This window comes from Danio rerio, chromosome 20 (genome assembly GCF_052040795.2).
Source record: "Danio rerio strain M-AB ecotype USA chromosome 20, GRCz13ab, whole genome shotgun sequence".
Lineage (NCBI taxonomy): Eukaryota > Metazoa > Chordata > Actinopteri > Cypriniformes > Danionidae > Danio > Danio rerio.
In genome coordinates this window covers 3,153,744-3,177,500 of record NC_141040.1, presented here as the reverse complement: position 1 = coordinate 3,177,500, position 23,757 = coordinate 3,153,744, and the positions used below count along the sequence as shown (strand labels likewise).

The 23,757-nt window shown below is 39.4% G+C and overlaps 1 protein-coding gene across 3 annotated transcripts in view; it reads right to left on the bottom strand.

The window, feature by feature from the left end:
• Positions 1-22,618, bottom strand: part of cep170bb (centrosomal protein 170Bb) — a 23,398-nt gene extending 780 nt beyond the window's left edge. Inside the window, exons 1-20 of one of the 3 annotated variants that reach the window (XM_087297923.1) lie at positions 22,388-22,618; positions 18,842-18,977; positions 18,628-18,717; positions 17,972-18,050; positions 17,633-17,691; positions 17,398-17,512; positions 15,689-15,802; positions 15,110-15,604; positions 11,958-13,057; positions 10,449-10,625; positions 10,213-10,333; positions 8,416-10,095; positions 5,106-5,337; positions 4,027-4,186; positions 3,701-3,739; positions 3,168-3,299; positions 2,910-2,998; positions 245-338; positions 107-158; positions 1-23 (exon numbers count right to left, since the gene is read on the bottom strand). The exon at positions 1-23 is cut by the window's left edge and continues 780 nt beyond it. In XM_087297923.1, the coding sequence (XP_087154049.1) occupies positions 1-23; positions 107-158; positions 245-338; positions 2,910-2,998; positions 3,168-3,299; positions 3,701-3,739; positions 4,027-4,186; positions 5,106-5,337; positions 8,416-10,095; positions 10,213-10,333; positions 10,449-10,625; positions 11,958-13,057; positions 15,110-15,604; positions 15,689-15,802; positions 17,398-17,512; positions 17,633-17,691; positions 17,972-18,050; positions 18,628-18,717; positions 18,842-18,946 (4,956 nt within the window). In that variant the 5' untranslated portion in view covers positions 18,947-18,977; positions 22,388-22,618. The remainder of the gene's footprint in view (positions 24-106; positions 159-244; positions 339-2,909; positions 2,999-3,167; positions 3,300-3,700; positions 3,740-4,026; positions 4,187-5,105; positions 5,338-8,415; positions 10,096-10,212; positions 10,334-10,448; positions 10,626-11,957; positions 13,058-15,109; positions 15,605-15,688; positions 15,803-17,397; positions 17,513-17,632; positions 17,692-17,971; positions 18,051-18,627; positions 18,718-18,841; positions 18,978-22,387) is intronic. The other 2 variants (XM_087297924.1, XM_087297925.1) reach the window with 2 other exon arrangements.
• Between the last annotated feature and the right edge of the window lie 1,139 nt (positions 22,619-23,757).

Here is a 23,757-nt window from a genome sequence, read left to right as displayed (position 1 = left end):
AGGCTCAACAATAGTGTTGATCACTAAGATATGACAAAGACAAAAACTTAAATGTATGCCGGGGTAATCTCAGAATGTGTAGGACAGTTAATACTATTAAACTTACCCTCCAGTTGTCTTTGGACCCTTCGCAGTTCTTGAAGAATAGATGAAATTTCCTTTTGGCAAAGCAGGTAAGAAAGTAAGTAAACAAATAAATAAAGGTATTTCCTTTGCAATTGCCTTAAACCAGGAGGGAATTTACCTTATTAGATGTCTTAATGATTGGAACTTCATTTTCAGCATTAATTTTTGCCTCTATTTCCTCCCAGACCTCGGTCTTATTGTGAAACAGAACTCTAAAATAGACATAATAATCATTATTATATTGAGTTATTAAATAGCGTTTATGCTAATTCACTACTACAAGTTGGCAAAGTCGATCTTTATCATATACATACTTTTTAATTTCATTTTGGTGCCATTTTTACTGGTTAATTTTTGGAAGAAAATTCAGTGACACTTTATAATAACTACACACTATAAACCATTTATTAAGCATTAGCAAATAGTAAATTCATTATCAGTTAAGCATTAACTCTACATTAATAAGCGCCAGTAAACAGTTTATAACTGCAGCTACAAATGCTCTATTCTTGTCTTATAAGCACCTGTATAATGTGCTTAATAATTGTATTTTCATACTTAGGTAATGATTTATTTTTCATTACTAAATGAAGTATTGCATTATTTATAAACCAGTTGTATTAAAGAGTAGTTGAGGGTTTTTCAGATAATTTAGAATGAGTTAGTAAATGATTAATAAACTATTGAAATCAACATGTATATGTTTTATTATTCAGGCATATATTAATAGTTAACTAGTATGTTAATAAATGCTTTATTAACTCAACTTAATGCAGTTTTGTGACCTGATCTAAAGTGAGGACTATTCATGCTTTATAAATCCCTTATAAATGACAATTAAAGGCTCCGAATCAAATGAACAATAATCCTTGCAATCTTTTCTAAAATGTAAAATTACTGTAAAGGTTAAACATTGCTGAATATCAGGAGTGTCAAAATACAATAACAATATAATAATTTTAAAATATAATAAGATGCAATGTTCAAACTCTACAGTGAATTTATTTTAGATCAGGTTGCACTTATTTATTTTTCATTTTAAGTACAGTTTCAGTTGTGTATCTTTAAATGAATAGGAATGAATAATGTCATTTTACCTGTTTGGAATTTAACTGAGACTTTATTTGTCATTTATAAGGGATTTATAAAGCATGAATAGTCCTCACTTTAGATTAGGTAACAAAACTAGATGAAGTTGAGTTAACAAAGCATTTATTAACATAGATAGTAAGCATTAATATATGCCTGAATAATAAGACATATACATGTTGATTTCAATAATTTATTAATCATTTACTAACTCATTTTGAATGATCCTAAAAACCTTCAACTACTCTTCAATACAAATGGTTTATAAATAATGCAATACTTGATATAGTAATGAAAAATAAATCATTAACTAAGTATGAAAATACAATTATTGAACACATTATATAGGTGCTTATAAGTCAAGAATAGAGCATTTGTAGCTGCAGTTATAAACTGCTTACTAGCGCTTATTAATGTAGAGTTAATGCTTAACTGATAATGAATTCACTATTTGCTAATGCTTAATAAATGATTTATAGTGTGTAGTTATTCTGTACTGGAAACTAGCATGTAAACCCGTCTCCTTAAACAACTTAATTTTTTACACAACATCCAAGAAAGCTAGGTTGTGGTATAGTAACCCAAATCACTCACTTTACTAGAAAATTGCATGGAAACCAGCTTTAACATTAGTTTAATACTACAGCTGACTTTAGTCACACTCTTAACCTAAATAGTTGACTATTTAACCTCTTGCCTTAAACCACTCAAGTTTTTATACAAGCTGAAACTCAACAGCCCAATTGAATTAACATCCCGCTTAGAAATGTTGTGCACTTTAAACCCAAATAGTTGACTTTACTTGAAAATTGTGTAGAAAGAAGCTTTAACATTAGTCTGACTTCAGCCTTAGATAAAATCTATTAAAATAAAACATTAAATCTGTCAAAATCTCAGCAGAGGATTTTTAGGGCGTACTCACACTATGTACAGTTGCCTTGAACCGGGCCAAAGCACGCTTGTCCCCCCTCCCGTCTCCCCTGACGGCCCGCACTCACATTACATTCAGGCCTGGGCACGCTTACGTCATCGATGATGAGCTGTTCAGTAAGCGATCTCGCTTAGCACACAGGACATTTCTTTAGTTATATAGTTTAAGTCGTTTGTTATGCGGTGACGCTTTTAAATATTTCGCTGAACAGATCAGCCACTTTTGGCGCTCATAAAGTCCTCGTGCTGCAGGAATTAGGAGGTTTGAAGGCACAGCAGTGAAGCAGTGAGGAGTTTGCGTCTTTAATATTCTACGACAGTTTGCGTTCATTGAACTGTATAAATGATTAATAAATCCATATCAAACAGTCCCTTAAAAGTCACGTCACATAAATAAACGACACGTCATGAATAAATAAACATTGTATTCTCCCGTCTATTCTGCGTTTGGGTCCTCCTTGTCAACACTGACACTGCAAACGATCTTTGTTCATCCAAAAAAGAAAACAAATGTTTATTCTAAACTCTTAACCCTTAAACGAAATCATTTGGATTGTAACTTTGCTAAATGTATCACCTGGTGTACAATCTTTGATTTGTTTAATGAAACTGGTTTCCATGCAGTTTTCTAGTCATTCCAACTATTTGGTTTACAGTACAGTACAGGGTCCACAACAACCCGAAATCATCTCAAATTTTGATGCCAACTACATGTTGATGGAAACCCCTAAGATATTCCCAATAGAAAACATTTCACTTCATACTTCATTTTCTCAGCTAGTTGCTCCGTGTTCTCCCTGATAGCCTGGGAGAGCTGGGAAACTGGATTCAACATGAGATTGTCCAGTATTACCTGTAATCAAAATAAAAAGAGTCAAAGGTTAAAACCATGTAACTGCGGCATTTGTTCATACAGTATCTGAAAAACACTGCATGTGGTTATGCAGGTTGTAACACCCTCAATATTTGACTAATGGATCAGATTATTAGTGTAATGAGCAAAAAATTGCACCAAATTTGACCTCTTCACGGTTCCAGGGACGCCGTCTGGAACTGTCATGGTCGTTCATATTTGAGTCCTGGTCTATTGGACTAGTTGAGCCTGGAGGAACCTTTTGATAGTTCAAACTTGCCTCGGGTATATGCTGTACCAGCTGCAGATTAATCAGGGATGGGAAAGCACTAGTAAGAACACGTGGACATCACAAGTTAAATTTGATGTTAGAAGACAAACATCTCTGAGCTCAGCATACAGTGGAAGCTTCGGAGATAAAACTGGGAAGTGTATGCATGGTCATGCTACTTCAGTTGTGAACAGATACGTTCACAGTCAGTCAACTTTAATGGAAAATACTAGTTTGAACATACAGCATTTGGAGGTGAGTAGTTGGAATTTCCATGCATTAGGGAATTCCCACAGGCAAATAAAACAGTGAGGCAGCAATTTTAAAGGTGGACATCAGACAGCTGTTAGTACAATGCGATTGGCTCACAGAAAACAAGTCATGTTTAATTTTGTGCACCACTTGGTGATAATGAGAGATGAACTCAGCACCTGAGGTAACAGGAAACTCTGTAATGATGCATATGGTCTCTGCACAAAAGAGAAAATATAACAAAACATACAAGTTGAACAGAAAAAACTGCCTTTTTTTGGGAAACAATATAACTATCATGAGGTGTCCCGAGGTACCTTGACATAACTCCAAACCAAACATGCCTGGGTACTATTGACTGTTTTTATCTACAATTTCTCATCATGGTGCTAATGAGGAGAATCTCAAGACGTGCTTCATACTGAGAGTTGTGGGAATGGTATATGGTATTGGAATGGTATATGATGGAATGCTATTTAACTAAGCATGCAACCTTTTAGCTCACCTCCTCTCTGGTTGAGATAGTGGATGCAGGGGTATTGGGCATGGAGACTGGGGAAGTGGTAGCTCCTATGCCTGAGGATGCCTGGGAATCACCATCGCCTGCTACATCATGGATTTCACGAGCAAGAATGGCAAGATCTTTAGCGAGATCTTGACTTAGCCTAAAGTAAAAATAATAAATGCAAAATTTGAAATATAACAGCACATGCATGCACTCACTAATTTTCAAACATTATTACACTAGAAAAACAAAAAAATCGGTGTGTCCTTAACCAATATGTACTTACACAGAAATTAATAATTAGTTACATTGTATTAATTGTTTAAATACATGTATTTACTGTGTACTTATGCTTGATTAACTACCTGTATGTAATTACATCTGTAATTAACTTCTGTAATTACATTTGTAAATACACTGTTGACCATCCCTTATACCTTAACCCAGTGGTTCTCAAAGTGGGGGTCGGGACCCCCTGGGGGGTCGCGGGACAATGACAAGGGGTCGCTTGGTGATATCCAAACTCAAATAAATTTGATTAAACTATCAGAATTACCATATTTTATTCATAACCGACAGAATATAGTTAATAGTTGCATTAAAGAAACAACAACATAAAAATAACAATCAGTCATCAGCCTTTAATTTTAAAAGCAAAATGTAATTAAATCCATAAATGACTTTAAAAAACATTATATGGCTAATAGACTGTTGCATTTTTGTGTTGTCAATAAGCTCATGTTTATATTTGCCTATAGTTGTGTCTGCAACGTTTACATATTTACACCACCTTGAAAAATGGAGTTCGCGAGCCACTCATATGATTATTTTTGGGGTCGCGGGCTGAAAAGTTTGGGAACCCCTGCCTTAACCCACCCTTAAACCTACCCATACCACCAAAAATGTCCATAACCCAACCCCTATCCCAACTCACAAGCACCACAAGTGTTCTCAAATACATTATGAACACAGTAAGTACGATGTATTTATTTTTTAATGCAAGTACATAGTAGTTAAGGGCACTTAATATAAAGTGAGACCAAAAAATCAATAACAAAGCTAGTAAGACTAATAATAACCTGGCAATCTCTGCGCTATGAGTTGACCAGTTCTGGAAGTGTTCGTTCTGAGTTTCATCCTCTTCTGTTTCCAAAGAGCCACATTTTAGCCTCATTTGCGCGGTCTTCTGCGGAGTCTGTGTCTGAGTTGAAGCTGATGCATGGGACCGTTTTTGTTTACAGTTGGTCTTAGTCTCAAACTCTTCCTCTGAGGTTGAGGAATAGTCAGAATCCCTTTGTCTACGGTGGGAGCCTTAAGTTGTAAACAAAAAGGCATATAAGAATTTATTTTAAAAGATTACGCTGGTAATTTACAACAAAAGGTACTATTTTGTCAGTAATAATGATACATATTTCTCCATTTTGAAAAATCCAGCATGGATTTCTATGTCAGTCAGGCTGTTTAAAGTTAAAAACAGGTTATATTTTACTTTTATTTCTTTATAATAAACCTTATAATTGGTTACTTTAAGTTTTTTAGTAAGGTTACTACTTGTTAATTTGTCAAAATTCCCTATGAATGTAAAAATTGATTTTGAGAGAAATAAACTTTTAGCATCCTACGCTGAACAGCTAGTCAAAGCTTGTAATACCTTAAATACAGGGCTTGACATTAACTTTTTTGATCACCAGCCACTGTGGCTAGATTTCCAACATTACTAGCCACTTGCCTTTTTCACTAGCCACAATTTTGTTGTTTGTAAAATATATTTTATATGCACAAATGTGACTTTGACATGCTAAAATGACTTGATTTAGATGTTGTTTTGTCCACATGCCTCCTCATTTATTTCATTTACATTTACATTTAGTCATTTAGCAGACGCTTTTATCCAAAGCGACCTACAAATGAGGACAAGGAAGCAATTTACACAACTAAGAGCAACAATGAATAAGTGCTATAGGCAAGTTTCAGGTCTGTAAAGTCTAAGAAGGGAAGTATTAGTAGTATTAGTATTTTTTTTTTTTTTATTATAATTTTTTTTTTGTACAGTTAGTGTGATATTCAAAGAGGCAATTGCAGATTAGGAAGTGAAGTGGAGACTAAATAGTTGAGTTTTTAGTCGTTTCTTGAAGACAGCGAGTGACTCTGCTGTTCTGATGCAGTTAGGGAGTTCATTCCACCAACTGGGCAGATTGAGCGTGAGCGTTCGCGAAAGTGATTTCTTCCCTCTTTGGGATGGAACCACGAGGTGACGTTCATTCACAGAACGCAAGTTTCTGGAGGGCACATACATCTGCAGAAGTGAGAGCAGATAAGAAGGAGCAAGGCCAGAGGTCACTTTGTAGGCAAACATCAGAGCTTTGAATTTGATGCGAGCAGCAACTGGCAGCCAGTGCAAACGGACTAGCAGCGGAGTGACATGTGCTCGTTTAGGTTCATTGAAGACCACTCGTGCTGCTGCATTCTGGAGCAGTTGAAGAGGCTTGATAGAGTTAGCTGGAAGCCCAGCTAGTAGAGAGTTGCAGTAATCACTGTTTCACTGTTTGTTTGTGTGTGTTGAGTATGAGCTTGCTCACTGTGCATTAGTTAATGGGTTGTGTCACAATGCAATTAGTTTTTATCTCACATTACTTTATTAGGGCTCAAAATTAAGAATTTACCAAATCTCTAACCACATCAAAAAGAAATAATAATTTCTTTGCCACAATTTTTAAATGTGTCAAAACAAGCAATAGCTGCACATGCACTTTTTATTCAACAAAACATTCTTTTTTTTAATTGACGTTTAAAAAGATCTATTGTCATGTATCTAAAATATGCACAGTAATCTGTCCTGGCTAAAGGTCTCAGATCAGCAGTTACTACACATAAATGGGGAGTAATCTCCTATTAAAGCAATGTTATTGTAAAGGATGATAATCAACTATATTAACAAAAATAACTAAGCAAAAGAAAGCAGATGAAAACATACACTGTGTGGTAATAAAAGGATGATCACGTGCACACAATTAATGTTAGGCATGTTAATAATCTATTCAAAGAATGATTAAAACGAAAGCAGTTACTACTGCTGTTTGCAAAAGGATGTTTATGTATAATGTTTTTCAATCTTGAGCTCTTGAAAGCAGCAGGACTGTGGTTGCCCGAGCATTTTTGTCTAATCTATTTCAAAGAGAACCGATCGCACCAGTTGCGCTTCCTCTACACAAGGTTGTTTCACGCAAGTAAACGGGAGCGTGCTCGCTTTTTAACAGTCACATCACCTGTGCTCGCGAGTAATCACCCTCTCATAAGGTAAATACCTGCTTTTGCTCGCGCGAACACAGTTATTTTTGTCAGTCGTGCTGCTTCTCATTTCTAAGATCACATTTTGGGCCATCCTTATTGTCGAACCCTGCTTTAAGAAAACTAAAATGTAAAAATTGATATTTTTTAATAATGAACCTGACAAAGTGGCTAGTGGGAGCGGCTGTCTTACCCGCCAGAGCTGAAATCTACCCGTATTTGGCAGGTGTTAATGTAAAGCCCTGCTTATATATATTGTGAGTGATGCAGGCTTTTTAAAAAGAGATGTGGTCTTCTAATGCTGCGTTCACATCAGACGCGGCATGCGCGTCAAGCGCGAGTGATTTACATGTAAGGTCAATGCAAACGCGTGAATAGACATCCTGCGGCGCGAATGGCGCGGATCGAATGACGCGAATTGAGCGTGTGGCACGGTGCAAATAGGGCGTTACGCGCGAGGCGAATTAAGCGTTTTGCACGTTTGATGCACTTAACGAGCGTTTCGCGCGAATCTCTCGAGTTCGAAAATCTGAACTTCAGCGGACATTCGCGCCGCGTTAACCAATCAGAAGCTTGCTCTTGTGGGGGCGTGATTGTGACGTAGAACCTGTTGATGGTGTCCCATGGGAAATCCTCCAGCGGACACCGACAACAAGTCATCAAACTGGGCTTGGCTCAGTCAGAAGCACCGTTGAAAGCCTCCGTGATCCAGGTTCAGTTTCTTGAAGGAGTTTATAAGCTCACAGAGCTGGATGCACCTCTGAAAGCATGTAGTGGACCCAGACATGGTCTTAAACGTTTCGACGCTGTTTTTCAGCCTTCATAAAGTACATAAACACTGTTATTTTCTTCATAAAATCCATGTTAGCCATTTAGCAACGAAGCTACAGTCACCAGGCAGACAGAAGCCCTGCCCATCACACAAATCCGCGTCTGTTCTGAAGTGAATTTGACACGCGATTGAATCGGATTTGACGCGCGAATGAAGCGAGTAATATCAAATGTTCACGCGGCTATTTACGTGCGAATAGCGCGATTTATCCGCGCGTTCCGCGTCTGGTGTGAACACAGCATAAGAGAAATAAACTGACTAATACCTACCAGCTGTGCTACTGTGTTTAACTTGGGTAGAATGGGTACGGGAGGAGTGTTTCCCAGCTGCTGCAGTCCCTTTGCTGTTAGCATGCCTCACCTCACTTGAAGCACCTTTCCTTGCACTGCTACTTGCCTCTGTAGTACGGTTAGAAATGCCATGCTTACTTGAAGTTGACTCATTGTCACTTGGAACAGTGAAGGACCTTGTGCGTTTCCGAGGCATGGCAAGAATGTCTAGCCTTGAGAGTTTTTTCGATTCTGTCTTGCTGTGCTCAGAGCTTGGAGATGCTCGGTCTGTCTCAGCGCTCTCATTATCTGAAGCCTCACCTAGTCGAGCTCGGCGGAGCATGGAGGCACGTGTTGGTCTTGGGGCTGAAAGACTGTTGGATCTGGTCAGCACCTGATGGCTTCCTTTGGTCACCTTATTGGGGTCCTCCTTCTGCAGGGGAGCAGTGAGTTTTTTACGGTTGTTTGGCCGTGAACTTGACTCATGGTCGGAAGCACCCGCTTCAGGCCATAGCTGCTGACCATGCTGATTATCTGAAAGGTCTAACGAACCACGATTGCCAGCACTGCGGCGAAGCTGGAGCCGACGACTTAGTTCAGCTTTACTGGTGTTATCTGCAGAGGCATGACTTTTGCGTTTCTCTGACAGTCGTTCGCGAGCTGTGGGTTGTCGTGCTTTGTGTTTTGCAGGTAAACCAGATGATGACTTCTCCTTACCCGTGTCATTTGCAGACGTGTGCTTCTTAAGTGAACTGACAGGGGCATTTTTACTGCTGACCATGCTTACAGTACTGGCAGTATCCACATCTGAGTCACCAGAAAAGGAGTCTTCTTGTGCAGGAGAGCTTCCTTTTTTTGATCGTTGACTACATCCAGACAACTTCTCCTCTGGAGATTTCTCTACTTCCTTAAGAAAGGTAAATGTATCTTGAAGTGTCTCCTCTGTATCCAAGCTTCGCAAAGCAGGATGACTAGAGATATGTGGCAGTTTCTTGACTTGAATGTTGTCACTTGGCCTGTCTTTGGTAAAACTCTCCTGTCGAACAAATGAGGTTGAAGTATCTTTGGTGGGCACCACATCCTTGTTATGTGTCTGAAGATCTGGAGCTGATGAGTTGGGTTTCACTGGACGTCTAGACTCATGGCCACTCAAATGTCGTATCAAGACAGTAGTTGGAGGTATCTTGAAAGCAGAGTCTTTCTCTGGCTGTGAAAGAACTGGACTTTTGGACACATCGGACTTGGATAAACCATCCTCAGAACCGATATAAAATGAAGTGGGTTTGGGTGTAGGTTGTGGCATCTCCCTCAGCTCTCTTGAATGGTTTACATTTTCTGAAGGTAGGTGTCTTGTAGTTCCTCGTTTTCCTTGGCTCCTACCGCTTCTATCAAGGATAGAGCTGTCATCTGAACGGCTGGTGTCACTCAGACTGTCTGGGTCCACATCATCCTGGACACGTAGCCTCTGAGTGTTGTCTTGCTGCTGTGGCATTCTGGAACCTTTCTCTGGTGGCTCATGGTCCAAGTTTGTTTCATGTCGGATTAGGATGCTAGGGGTTGTGTTTTCTAGTTTTTCTCCAGGAGGAACCTGAGGAAGTAGCCGTCTGGTCCTGGAACTTTGACTTCCCTCTGATTCTGAGATATCCAAGCATTGACCAATAATTAATGTCACTCTGTCATCTACAAAATTAGAAAAATTGAGTTTATTATTAGTTTGTGGGCTTGTCCATGATGAAACCAAAATTGTATTTACTACCCTTTTGCTCAACAACTACTAATGATTTTGAATTAATATACCTCTTTCTGCACTTTGGGGTGGAACTGGAACAGATCCTTGTGTAGCCCCGGGATCACTATAAGGGTCTGCAAGGCTGGCCCAACGCGAGACCCATTTAGGCCCTACTACACCAGGATGTGCCTAAATTACAAAAGTTATGTTTTACATTGAGTACATTAACTGTTCACTGACACAACTGAAGCTATGTTTCAATAAAGAATGGCCCAGTTGCCTTAGCAGTACATAATTAAAATACCTGCAATGAGATGACTTGGTCCCTGCCATGGCCCAATGATGATGTTGACATTACATCAGCTGCATTACTGTGGCTTTGACTAAAGAATAGCTGCTCATTGTCCCCATCATCAATCACAGGCCTATAAACTCCAAGAGTCTGACCACTGTATTCTGGCGCATCTAAAACACCAAACACCTGTGAAATGTAAACAGATGTGATTTCTTAAATACTGTCCTCCTCTCTTTGGACCACATAATGGCAACCCATCCTAGCATTTAAAAAAAAAGGTTAATCATAATCTACATCAATGGTTTTCAACCTGTGGACCACAGCCTCATCACCCCAGTGGGTCGTAAGGATATTGCAGGGGTCTGTTATTACTAGACATAACACTGTTAATATATGTAACAATGTCAACTCATTATGTGATGTATTAAAACAAGAAATAAATTATAAATTGGTACTTTGTGTTGACAATTTAATTTCACAGATTTGTGAAATGACCATTTTTTACAGCCATTTTCACAGTGTACTTGTTTTTTGATTGCTGACTTGCTTAAGGGTCAGTCTTTCTGGGCTATGTACATGTTATTTTTATTCAAATGATTGGCAGTTTATTCAATAAAGACAGTTCTAAGTAAGTTACCAACCTGCAAAATAGTTTATTAATTAGAACATTTCAGGGGGCCGCAGGCACAAAAAAAGTTCGGAAACCACTTGTGTAGACCACCAAGGGTGCTTTCACACCTACACTTTTGTTTCTGAACCTGTCTCGTTTGCCCAGTTAGCACGGTTCGTTTGGCATATGTGAATCCAGCAATCGCGCTAGGATCCGCCCCAAATCAATCGCTCCGAAATCGATTGAATGAGGTGGTCTCGGCTCAATTGAAACGAACTCTGGAGCGGATCTATTGCAGAGAGAAAGCGATACAATCCGAGCGCGGTTATATCACAGTGTTTTATGGATATGTAATAGGCATACGGCTATATGAAGAGAGAATTATGAGTAGGGCAGGAAGTTTCGCAAGTCTCCGGATGCCCGCAAACGAGTGATGATCTCCCGGTAACCTTGCATCTCCCTCCCGGTCCTCAAATAGGCTACGTCGCGCACCCTTCTCACCCCTCCCCACCACATCTCTCCTCACTCTGCAAAATAAACTCTGACACTGACCAATGTGAGGAGAGTTTACTCACATGTGACTTGTTTTAGCTCTTATGGTCCGATTAGAAACTTTGCAATGTGAAAGCGAACCGCTCCAGAGCAAAGAGCAACAATGTATCTATTTTAATCCCTGTTTCAGAACATCTGAATCGATTCAAAGGTGTGAAAGCACCCTAAAACAATTAGTATGGTGCACTACAAAATACCAATCATCACAAATACAGAGTTGTCTATTACTAATTGCTAATGTATCTGTACAATCAAATGGCAGAAAATGTTTCGACTACACACTACAGATATATTCTGATATACACCAATGGAAATACAGTCATATCTCTTCCAGAAGACAAAGAAAAAAATATTACCTGGTCAATCATACTTCTAGCTTCTTCCACTTCCTTATCTTGTGACTCAGTCTCAATTGTGTAGGTACCAGCATCACTCAGACTGTCCTCCTCTTCGGTTCGCGTTACCCTTGATACCTTCGTGTCAACACAGCTAACTACCTGTGGTGAAACTTGGGGCACCGATGAGCAGACTGGTGAGGCACTAAAAACCGGACTCCTTCCAGGGATGTGGGAAGGAGCAGAGACGGGCGATGATGCTGAGAGAAGAGACTGGGGCAATGCAGAGTGCTGGCACGGAGAAGATGGATATGATACAGATACATGTCCAGAGGTCTCTGCCGGGGAGGATGAAGGAGTGTGTGATGGGGACATCATCACTGGTGGAGCAGACTTAGGTGGTAAGAAAATCTTTCCAGTATCCTTGGAGAATTCTTCTGTAAATTCCTGAGCTAGTTTTGAATTTTTACCCATGCTTCCAAAAGGCTTAATGGTGATAGTTGGTGAAGAGCGAGAGGAGCTCCCTAATAGGGATGAGCTGCTCCCAGTGTCTTCTGTCTTCTCCCTTTTCAAGGAGCTTGATCGCTGTGAACCTCCATGGCTTGCTCCTTTCAGGGGAACAGTGATTTGCTGTGTTGGAGGAACAAGTCCATGCACCGAGGCGGGCCTTTCTCCATGAGCCAGACCTTTGCGCCTCTCTAGTTTGGCCTTCAGTGCAGAGTAGGAGTCAGCATGCACAGAATTGTGGGTAAAGGACTGTGATCGCTTCTTTCTGGGATTATCATCAAAAAACTCGATAATGAAGGCCTGTTGAGTGTGAGGCTCAGTGTGACTGGGCTCGACCTCTGTTCGAGGAGGAGAGGAGCCTTCTTGGATGGGACGATCTTCGCTTTCATCAAGCTTTACTTGGTGGTGTTTGTGTTGTGGGAGTGTTTGTGGATGATGGGATTTTTGTGGTATTACAGACTGCTGGGACAAAAGGGATTCTGATGGTTCGGATGTCTTCGATTGAGTTGAGTGGTATGATTGTACTGATTGCATGGAATGATGTGACTTGCTGCATTTTCCTTTCATCACAGGGTCTTCAGAATCACTCTGGGTTCCATCGTCATGATGGTGTCCTATTAAGTTTACAGGTAGATTTTATTTGATTAATGCATTAATTATACCTAGCATTACATACATTCAGGGTTCCCACTAGAGCTGCATGATATTGGAAAAATCTGACCTTGCGATATTTTGTTTTGCTGATATATATATTGCGATAATTTCACTTTATGAATTGAACGGCTCTATTGAGAAAGATTTCATTAATTAAGATCGACCGGGGAGATCAAGTTTTTTCCATGCAGTGCATCTGCTTAAAACAAAACATAAACAATTACAAGCAAAAATATATAAATAAGCATTCCTGACCATATTACAGAAGCCTATTCTAACCATTCATTTATTCATTTTCTTGTCGGCTTAGTCCCTTTATTAATCCGGGGTCGCCACAGCAGAATGAACCGCCAACTTATCCAGCAAGTTTTTACGCAGCGGATGCCCTTCCAGACGCAACCCATCTCTGGGAAACATCCACACACTCATTTACACACACATACACTATGGACAATTTAGCCTACCCAATTCACCTGCACCGCATGTCTATGTCCCCTCGTACAGTCAAACCGATCTGCTTCTCCTTTATTTTAACAATTTAATATGACCGTTAATTATTTCTTGTTCTCAATCACAGATATTTTAGAGACAATTTCAGAACTTGTCTGAGTTTATTACGTCTGAGAGATTACTGCAAATTCACTACACATCTATACTGATATACTGTATTCAAACAGCAATACATTTAGGTAAATTGACATGCTTATATAAAGCGTAGAGCAAATATAAATACCTCATTCATTGACTAAAGGCTGTTAAACAAACAGAAATGGTAGAGCGTGATGACGTCAGTAATATGCAAATTAACGTATGACGTAATTCAGCGACTTTTCGGACAGAGCTTAGCGCCTTTTAGTTGAAAATAGTTGGCAACAGTGGTCTGGAACCAATGACTGTAAAAAATATGGACGACGCGACAGCCCCTTTTCCCATTGAACGCCTTGAGGGCAAAACGCCTGCTTGACGGGCACAAACTGTCGCAAAAGACTGCTGAAATTGGAGCCTTGACATGCACAGAAGGACTGTCTGATGGAGCCAGAGGAGGAGCCGCGAAAATGAGCGGAGTCGAGCTTCCAACCAAACGCTTTATGTAAAATCAACCACGCCCCCCGAACTTCTCAGCATGCGTTTGCTGTCATATCAACACAAATGGATGTAATAACAAATATGAGGGTTTTATATATTCAATCGCGCCAGCTCCGTGCCGCAGCGCATAACCTACTCGCGGCGTCGCGGGCTGATTCCGGCTCGCATGCGGCAGCGCCGGCTCGCTCGGCCGCCGCATCTGGCTCGATTGACTCGGGCTGGAATCGGGCAGTGAGTCCAGGCATCCGGAGTAGGTCCAGCAGAGGTAGTCAGTCTGAGCTCTGAGGGGTAAGTCTCCGGCAGGCGAGAATCTAGCCAGAACTGGCCCGAGTGTGTTTTGCTATCTGGGTGGTTAGGCGTGTATCAGCAAACTAATAAAGCCCGAAAAAAGCCCTGACCTTAGCGAATAAACAGTGTTCCACCAGATCATGTATGTCAGAAACTGTAGTTTACTGCTGAACTCATTTTGTCATGGTAAAATAACACAGAAATCGAATAAAAACACTTCAGTCTCCTGCTGAAGCTCAGACGCGCTGCTTTGAGAAACTGTCAATCACAGCTGTCAATCATGATGACACACCCAGCATTAAATTACTGCTAAAAACAAACTGTTTACAGAAATGAAGACCTGCACCTATTTCAGCACAATAACCAGTGCCTTAATCGACCAGAACCATCTTTCGGGACATTTTATTGCAAGTGTAATAATTTTTTTTATTTGGGCTCAAGACTCCTTCATTAACACGGAGGAGGCGGGCTATATGACTTGTACTGCAGCCAGCCCCCAGGGGGCGATCTAACGGCCGAGACCTTCACTCAAACGCAGTCTTGCGGCACACTTGTCTGGAACAGACCATGATATTCCAGAAATTCTATGACCTGTGGGAACCCCGTGCATCAGTCTCACAGTAAAAGATGTCTCTTACCTTTGAGTGTCCGAATATGCATCGCCAAGTCACTCTTAGTGCTGTATACGTCCTCACAGGGTGTCCTCCTGCACATCATGCTGACATCGCTCTGCACGAGCCAATCCGCCACCTTGCTCTCAGCTGACAAAACCTCCGTGGGAGTGGCTGCCAGAGTATTACCGGACTGCTGCTGTTTGCTACGTTGACGGGACGAGAACTTGGTCACATGATCCTTGATTTTAATCTTTCCTGGCATGCAATCGTCAAACTCGATAGTAAAGGAAGCATGACTTTGGACAACTGGTGGTGTGGAGATCAGAGAAACATTTGTATCTTTGGTTGGGATGTCAATCAAGTCTGTCGTTGGCGACTTGTGTTGCACGTGAAACTCCTTAGTTGGAATTTCAAAGTAGCTAGGCTCTCTGTTATACAGGTACGTTGACTTTGCCTGGCCATCATGGATCTCCTGAAGGTTAAAATCATCCTCTGCTGTGTGGATCTCCTTTGTGATGTCTGTCAACAGACACACTCGTCAAATGTTATTAAAATGACTGTCCATAAATATGAAAGTGGATGTAAGGAAGGACAAGTGCTTACCTGAATGATTGTCACTTGACCTTCGTACTTCACTGTTTTCCATGTTCCCAGAGTCCTCCTCACCCCACCATGATGGCTGGCCATACAGTGGTGTTGGTCGGGGTACAGGGGATTCTGAAGAGGAATAAATACACATGCAAACAAAGAAAGATTAAGAGAGATTTTGTGGAATAAAGAAAGATAATGACTTAGTTCACACACTAATATCACTGTATTAAACATAAACAATTATTTAACACTTCATCAATGTCAGAATGCTTGAAATACTCTTGCATAAGATTACAGTACAGCAAAATATATAAACGATCTTCCTTATTTCAAGTAAACCTGTTCATTTATTCATTTTTTTCTTCGACTTAGTCTCTTTTTCAGAGATCACCACTGCCAACTATTCCAGCAAATGTATTCCAGATGTATATTTTACGCAGCAGATGCTTTTCCAGCCGCAACCCAATATTGGGAAACACCCACACACACACTACGAACAGTTTATTTTATTCAAATCACCTGTACTGCATGTCTTTGGACTCTGGGGGAAACTGGAGCACCTGGAGCAGGGGTCACCAATCTCAGTCCTGGAGGGCCGGTATCCCTGCAGGGTTTAGCTCCAACTTGTCTCAACACACCTGCATGGGTGTTTCAAGTATACCTAGTAAGAGCTTGATTGGCTTGTTCAGGTGTGTTTGATTAGGGTTGGCGCTAAAATCTGCAGGACACCGGCCCTCCAGGAACAAGTTTGGTGACCCCTGACCTGGAGAAAACCCACGCCAACCAAACAACCAGTATACTGGACACATTTCTAGAACAAATAACTTTTTACTTATATATATATATATATATATATATATATATATATATATATATATATATATATATATATATATTATATATATATATATATATATATATATATATATATATATATATATATATATATATATATATATATATAACTTTTTACACCTTATGACCGACCAGTCAGTATGTTTTGCGAATATTGTTCAGATGTTCTGGAAAACATGAAGGCTCCAAATTTATGCTGTAAAAAATTGCTGGGTTCCACACAATTCCTTCAAATTGCCCCAACACAAATCAAGTTAATTTAATTGTTTTTACAAATTTAAGTGGACTGAACATAAAACAACTAAGACCTCCCAAAAAACTCAGCTCTGAGGGATTAACAAATAAACCAACCTATTGTTCTGAAATGTAACAGATAAACAGAGATTAGCAATGTTTGAACATAACCTACAAACTCCATTGTTATAGTTTATATACCCTGCTGAAAAATCCAGCTTAAACCAGCCTAGGATGGTTAACTGGTTTTAGCTGGTCAACCAGTCTGGTTTTAGAGGGGTTTTGGCCATTTCCAGGCTGGTTTCCAGCCATTTCTAGCCTGGGCTTCGCTGATCAGGCTGGAAAGTGACCAGCTAAAACCATCTAAAACCAGCTTGACCGTCCTAGTTTAAGCTGGACATAACTGGTTTTGGCTTAGCAAGTCAAAATGGTTTTAGCTGGTCATCTCCCAGCCTGTCCAGCCAAAACCAGGCTGGAAATCAGCCTCAAAGTGGCCAAAACCCCTCAAAAACCAGCCTGGTCGACCAGCTCAAACCAGCCAACCATCCTAAGCTGGTTTAAGCAGGATTTTTCAGCAGGCTAATCTTTATCTTTTCAATAGCATTCTCACTCTGCTTTCATATCATTCTTACCTGTGAGACTCTTACGATCAGAGCGCTCTAATTTAGACTTTTCCTCTTGCACATTCTGCTGTTTTCCCTCTTCACATTTGATGCCCATCTGTAGCTGACTGGTGTACTTCTCGTGCTGACACAGCAGGGGCAGGCAAGCAAAAGATTACAAATATATACCACATAAAGACAAAATGTTTTTACATGTTGTAGTCAGAAAAATAACTAGACGCAAACACAGAGAGATTGAACATACCTTGAGTGCCTCCTCAGGGACTTTATGTTGACTCCTCTCAAGAATATACACATGTGAATGTGCACTAATGTTAAGTTCAAACATTGCAGCTTAGATGTACAGGTATGCAAATCTTAAGAACACCATAAGCAAGAATGTAAAGAAAGACAATTTTTTTCGGTGAGTTCATTTTAAATTGTATTAAATCATAATAATATATAGTATCAATGCACAAACTAGGCCATATTTTATTTAAAAAATCATCAAAAGTTTGTACAGAGAATGCCTAAAACATCAGTTCACTAAAAGTAAAAGTCTCATACCTATTGCCAATGAAAAGCTCACCAGAAAAAAGGATATCATATCCAAAACGAACAATGTCTGACAGCTTGAGGGTTATATATGTTTGGTCGGGAATTCTCAAGTCATTGACAAAAGTCTGAAAAACAAATGAAGATATTGTAGTAAATGAGTCAATGCCATACATTTCTACATTTCCTACTGTAAACAAAAAATCTCTCCGTTAAACAGAAAAAAATAAACAGGGGAGCTAATAATTCTGACTTCAACTGTATATATATGGAAACCTGCAGCAAAATACATTAACACAGCCAAATCCATATCCATTACCACACCAAAATTTCAAGAGAGCTGACACAACTTGCATTGCACAAATCACTACCTGCCGTGATTGCAGCTAAAACTTTTTTTTTAGCCAAATATTCTCAATGCTCTACTAAAAAAAAGTCAGTGACACTGTGAATGGCTTAAGAGAAAGAAATTATTTTCATTTTTGGGTGAACTATACCTTTAATTAATTGAGAAAGATAGTTATAAGTAAGTTTGCAGCAGTGTCCAGAGGCAGTGTGTTTTACTACTTCCCATACATTTTCTAAACAATTGGCAAAGAGAATCCCAATTGTATATCACACTATTTTAAAATTGCACCAATATTTGATGTTAATATTCAGAGCTTCAATCATAACAATCATGTTGCTTTTTGTTTTAAAGCTTACCCCATTTAAGCTTCCAAGGTCCTTGACGAGGTGTTCATCTGTGGCAGGGTTATAGTTGATAACAGCATGCTGTTTATCTACACTCCGAGACTAAAGGAGTACAAACATGAAACATACAAGTGTTAAACAGAAAAATACAATACTTTCCTAATTCTTAAATAACTCAGCATGTTTTTTTTACATGTCAAAGGACGGGCAAAAGGTAGTCCCTTACCTGCAGCATGAGCTCACAGTCCTCCCGGCCAACAAAGATCATTTCCCGAGGCAGTCGGTGACGAGTGCCAGAGCTGCTGACCAAAAACCATGATGTCACACTCATCTTTGTTTCTCAGAGAAATCTTTTTTGCATCCTGTAACATAAAATAAACAAATGTTTGTTCGGGAGAAATTTGGACTTTATTTAACTTCTTCATACCAGAATGAGAACACATTAAAGTTAACCTATTTGTTTGATTATATGTTTATGATGGCAATTTGTATTTACTAAATGCAGGCAGTTAAAAGAACAGGAAGAGGGTTAAATATACCAGACATTTATTGTGAAGATGATGCAGATGGGGTAGTTACAGGAAATTACTGTGATGCCCATGTTTTTGACAAGTAGCTATTGAACTTATTCTGCAATGTGAATGCGCTCTTGTTTTCGCAATTGTTTTAGAACGTCCGATTCAGTTACCTACAGCAGAAATTACTAGGAATAAAAAGCAAGGCAAGGCAAGGCAAGTTTATTTATATAGCACATTTCATACACAGTGGCAATCAAAGTGCTTTACATAAACAAGAATAAAAGAAACAAGTTAAAAAAAATAAATAAATAAAAACAAATAATAAGAAGAAGAGAAAAACATAATAGTGCAATCTGTCGGACGCAGCACAGTGCTCATTCAGTCAAGGCACAGCTAAACAGATGTGTTTTCAGTCTTGATTTGAATGTGCCTAATGTTGGAGCACATCTGATCATTTCTGGAAGCTGATTCCAGCAGCGGGGGGCGTAGTGGCTGAAAGCTGATTCACCCTGCTTTTACTGAACTCCTGGAACTTCTAGTTTATATGATCCTAATGATCTGAGTGATCTCTGTAATGTATTGAGGTCCTAGGCCATTTAGTGATTTATAGACCAGTAATAATACTTTAAACTCTATTCTGAATGTAACTGGGAGCCAGTGTAGAGACCTGAGGACAGGTGTGATGTGCTCTGATTTTCTGGTTCTGGTCAGAATTCTGGCTGCAGCGTTCTGGATGAGCTGCAACTGTCTGACAGTCTTGTTAGGAAGGCCAGTGAGGAGTCCATTACAGTAATCCACCCTGCTGCTGATAAAAGCATGAACAAGTTTCTCTAAATCTTCACTGGAAACAAAGCATCTGATTCTTGCTATGTTTTTGAGATGATAGTATGCTGATTTACTGACTGCTTTGACATGACTATTGAAACTCAGATCTGACTCCAGAGTTACACCAAGACCTTATTTTTTGTTGTTTGACCTTTAGTAACAAGGTACGCAACAACAAAAATAGTCAAACTACTTGCTCTACAAACAAGTGTGTTCATGACTATACATAAAAATCTGAATAATATGATAAGAAAATGTCAGTTTGCAACATCAAGCAGCATAACGAGCTGTTTTAACATGTAAAAATCAATGGAAGTGAATGAGACCTGAAGTCTCGTGCCAAAGAGTCCAATGGAGGAATTCACTTTTACGTGAATAAGCTCAATACTGCAGTCGAGTTTCAAGAACTGCTTTTCTAGGAGTGATAAATTATATTAAAGATTTATACATTTTGGACTATTATATAGTGAGGCTTCAAAATAAGCACACATCATCTCTTACTGTTATTTTATTTAAGGTTTATTCATAGCAGAGTGTCTTTTACTCAGCTGTATGTATTTGTGATGTATCCATTTAGCAGGTGTTCTTTTTCCTTTGCCATTTTGCCACCTACCACGTCCTCTCCCACCCCCAACTGAAGATTTGTCTGTTTGACAAAATAATTTATATTTTACTTTGCATAAGAAGATAATTCAAAGTAATAAAAATTTATTCTCTAATTCTTATTTTTGCAAGGCTACTTTTGCAATTTTTAACTCGGGTACATTTTATATTTAATTGATAAAGGCTCTTATTCTGTACCCTGCTGAAAAATCCAGCTTAAACCAGCCTAAGCTGGTTGGCTGGTTTTAGCTGGTTGACCAGCCTGGTTTTAGAGGGGTTTTGGCCATTTCCAGGCTGGTTTCCAGCCATTTCCAGCCTGGTCTTAGCTGGTCAGGCTGGAAAATGACCAGCCAAATCCAGCAAAAACCAGCTTGACCAGCCTGGTTTAAGCTGGATATAGCTGGTTTTGGTTGGACTCCCAGCTTGGCTAGGCTGGTCAAGCTGGTTATAGTTGGTCATCTCCCAGCCTGACCAGCTAAGACCAGGCTGGAAATGGCTGGAAACCAGCCTGGAAGTGGCCAAAACCCCTCTAAAACCAGCCTGGTTGACCAGCTAAAACCAGCCAACCAGCCTAGGCTGGTTTAAGCTGGATTTTTCAGCAGGCAATCTGTACTTTAAGTATAATTTTACAGCCCTGACCGCAGTATAGGCCTACTGCAAGTTGACAGCTTACACTGCAGCAATATAATGACTGACAGTTAGCCTTAACGTTAAATACAGTAATTCTACAGCAACCTACAGCCAAATGTATATCACAGTAATACGATAGAATAACTACTTTAAGGTCACAGTATACAGCTCTCATTTAACAAATTATTAAAGGTAATTACTGTGGAAATAACATACAAAAACTTCACGTGAAAGTAGTGCAACTATTGGCCAGCAATACTGTAAATGAACATTGTGTTATGGAAGACATACTAGGTCAATTTGATTAAATAGGAAATTCTGCTTTTCACTGTAATGACAATATTTAGATTTGTGGGACTTAAAAGCGAACGAGCTTTCTGCTAATATATAAAGACTTGCACCTAGTCCTTGATTATAGCTCTCACAACTGTGGACTTCATGTACTATGACTATAAACACTGAATTTCAGCTGATATTCTCCACAAAATGGATGCTTATCCGTTGCGTATTTGCTGACAGCGCTTTAAATAATCCAGCTGTCTAGACGGGATGGGAATGATATTTTTTGTAGGACATAATTTTCTTGTGTCCTCCGAAAATGTAGCAGATTTATAATAGCTACAACAGATAAAAGAAAAGGCCGAGATCTATGCACTGCAGCTGAATGTGTTAGCTGACAGCTGAATATTTGGGCATGGCATATGATTTTTCAACAGGCCTGCACGAATGAATCATTCATAATTCGTAAAAATGACTTCATACAAACATTCGAATAGCTTTGTGCAATTATGTGTTGCGTTCACAATAAATCAGGCCCATGTCTCCTCCATGGGAGCATCATAAGCAAGCATTGATGATGGAGTGATCTGTACATGTTGTCGCACCGGAGAGACGCCTTCTGCTTTTCTCTCTCCCCTTCATAATGACATGAATGCTGAATGTGACATCAGCATACACGATTCACATACGTTATGCCATATCGATTATGATGGCTATATTTTTTTGCGAATAAAATTACGATCTGAATTTATCGGCGTGACCTAATTTTATCAAACTACTCCTTACTTTGTAGGCTCTGACATGAAGCAAAACATAAACCCCGTCTACAATACGAATTCGGACAAACGTAGCGCGCATCTGGCTTTTCATCCAGTCCACAGCCTCCGATGATGCTGAGGAGTATCCTCCAACCTTACCTACAGACGCACTGATCTCTCCCGAAGAACCCAATGAAACGTGTTCTTCTTGCTTTCCGCAGTAGCTACGATGTAATATTATATGCGCATCCTCAGCCACAAGATGTTATTCTGTGAAATCCAGTTATAAGGTCGCAGGCTCGTCAGTGGTGTGGCTGTGAAGACAACACCCTCTCGCGTTAGACAGATCATGCTGTCATGGCATCTGCGTCCAGCGCCGCCACCGGTGCTTGTGTAGGCTGCAGCAGAATACTGCAACACCACCAGCAAACGTTCGACAGGGGGTTCATAATGAGGACATTATTTGTACTCGCTCAAGATATACAGTTACAAATGTATGCAACCCCTTGCTTAATATATAATATCACTTGCAACATATTTTAATATGATTGCGTCCTTCTACAGTTGAATTTCTCTAGATTTAAAAGCAGTATACATGAACAAATCTTACATTTTCCTTATATTATAAAATGAAGCAATATGTTATTTGAACAAACTCTTTTTGAGTCATGTAGCAATAATTGTGTTTTAATTAGTCCATACACCACAAACATTGTCCTTTATTTGAGGTCACAACAGATTTTCTAGCTTTCAAAATACAATCATGTTTTCATAACAATCAAATATACGAAGCAAATGACATTAAAATAGAAAATACTAAATACATTTTTTAAAATATTGAATGAAAGTAGCTGTCCCCTGGAGTACTTCCCAGATAGCATACTATTGTGGGCCACTTTAGGCAGTTATGCGGCACTGGTGGTCTTCCTTCGGCCCAGACAAAATGAATGTGAGCCTGAAGTGGCCCACCTGTGCAATAGCAAAGGGGGGCCAAACATTCAAATTCATATATGGGACATTTAAGGCAAAGATTTGGCACTTATGGCAAAATGTAATCTGAATGTGAGCCTAATGTGGCCCATGTGAAAAATTGTAAATTTGGCCCAAATGATGGAGGACAAACATGGACCACAGTTGGCAAAAGTGTGGCATAGTCATTTAAGGGTAATCTGGGTCTAAACCTAAAGTGGCTCACATGTGTAAGTGCAACGTATATTTATAATGTTTTTATGCATAGTATATATTTTAAAAAGGGAGAAAACCAATAAATCGCTGTATGAATGCTGTGATGTTTATACAATTTTCCATTAAAAAACAAGTGAAGGTCACGTGACCATCAGGAAGAACGCGGCATCTTTTTTCTCAGAGGACGCGTTCCTGGCAAGACCGGTCTCCACAAGAACTTGGAATAGAGAAACAGCCCTGATATATATCTATCTATCCATCTATCTATCTATCTATCTATCTATATATATATATATATATATATATATATATATATATATATATATATATATGGGCTAAATAAG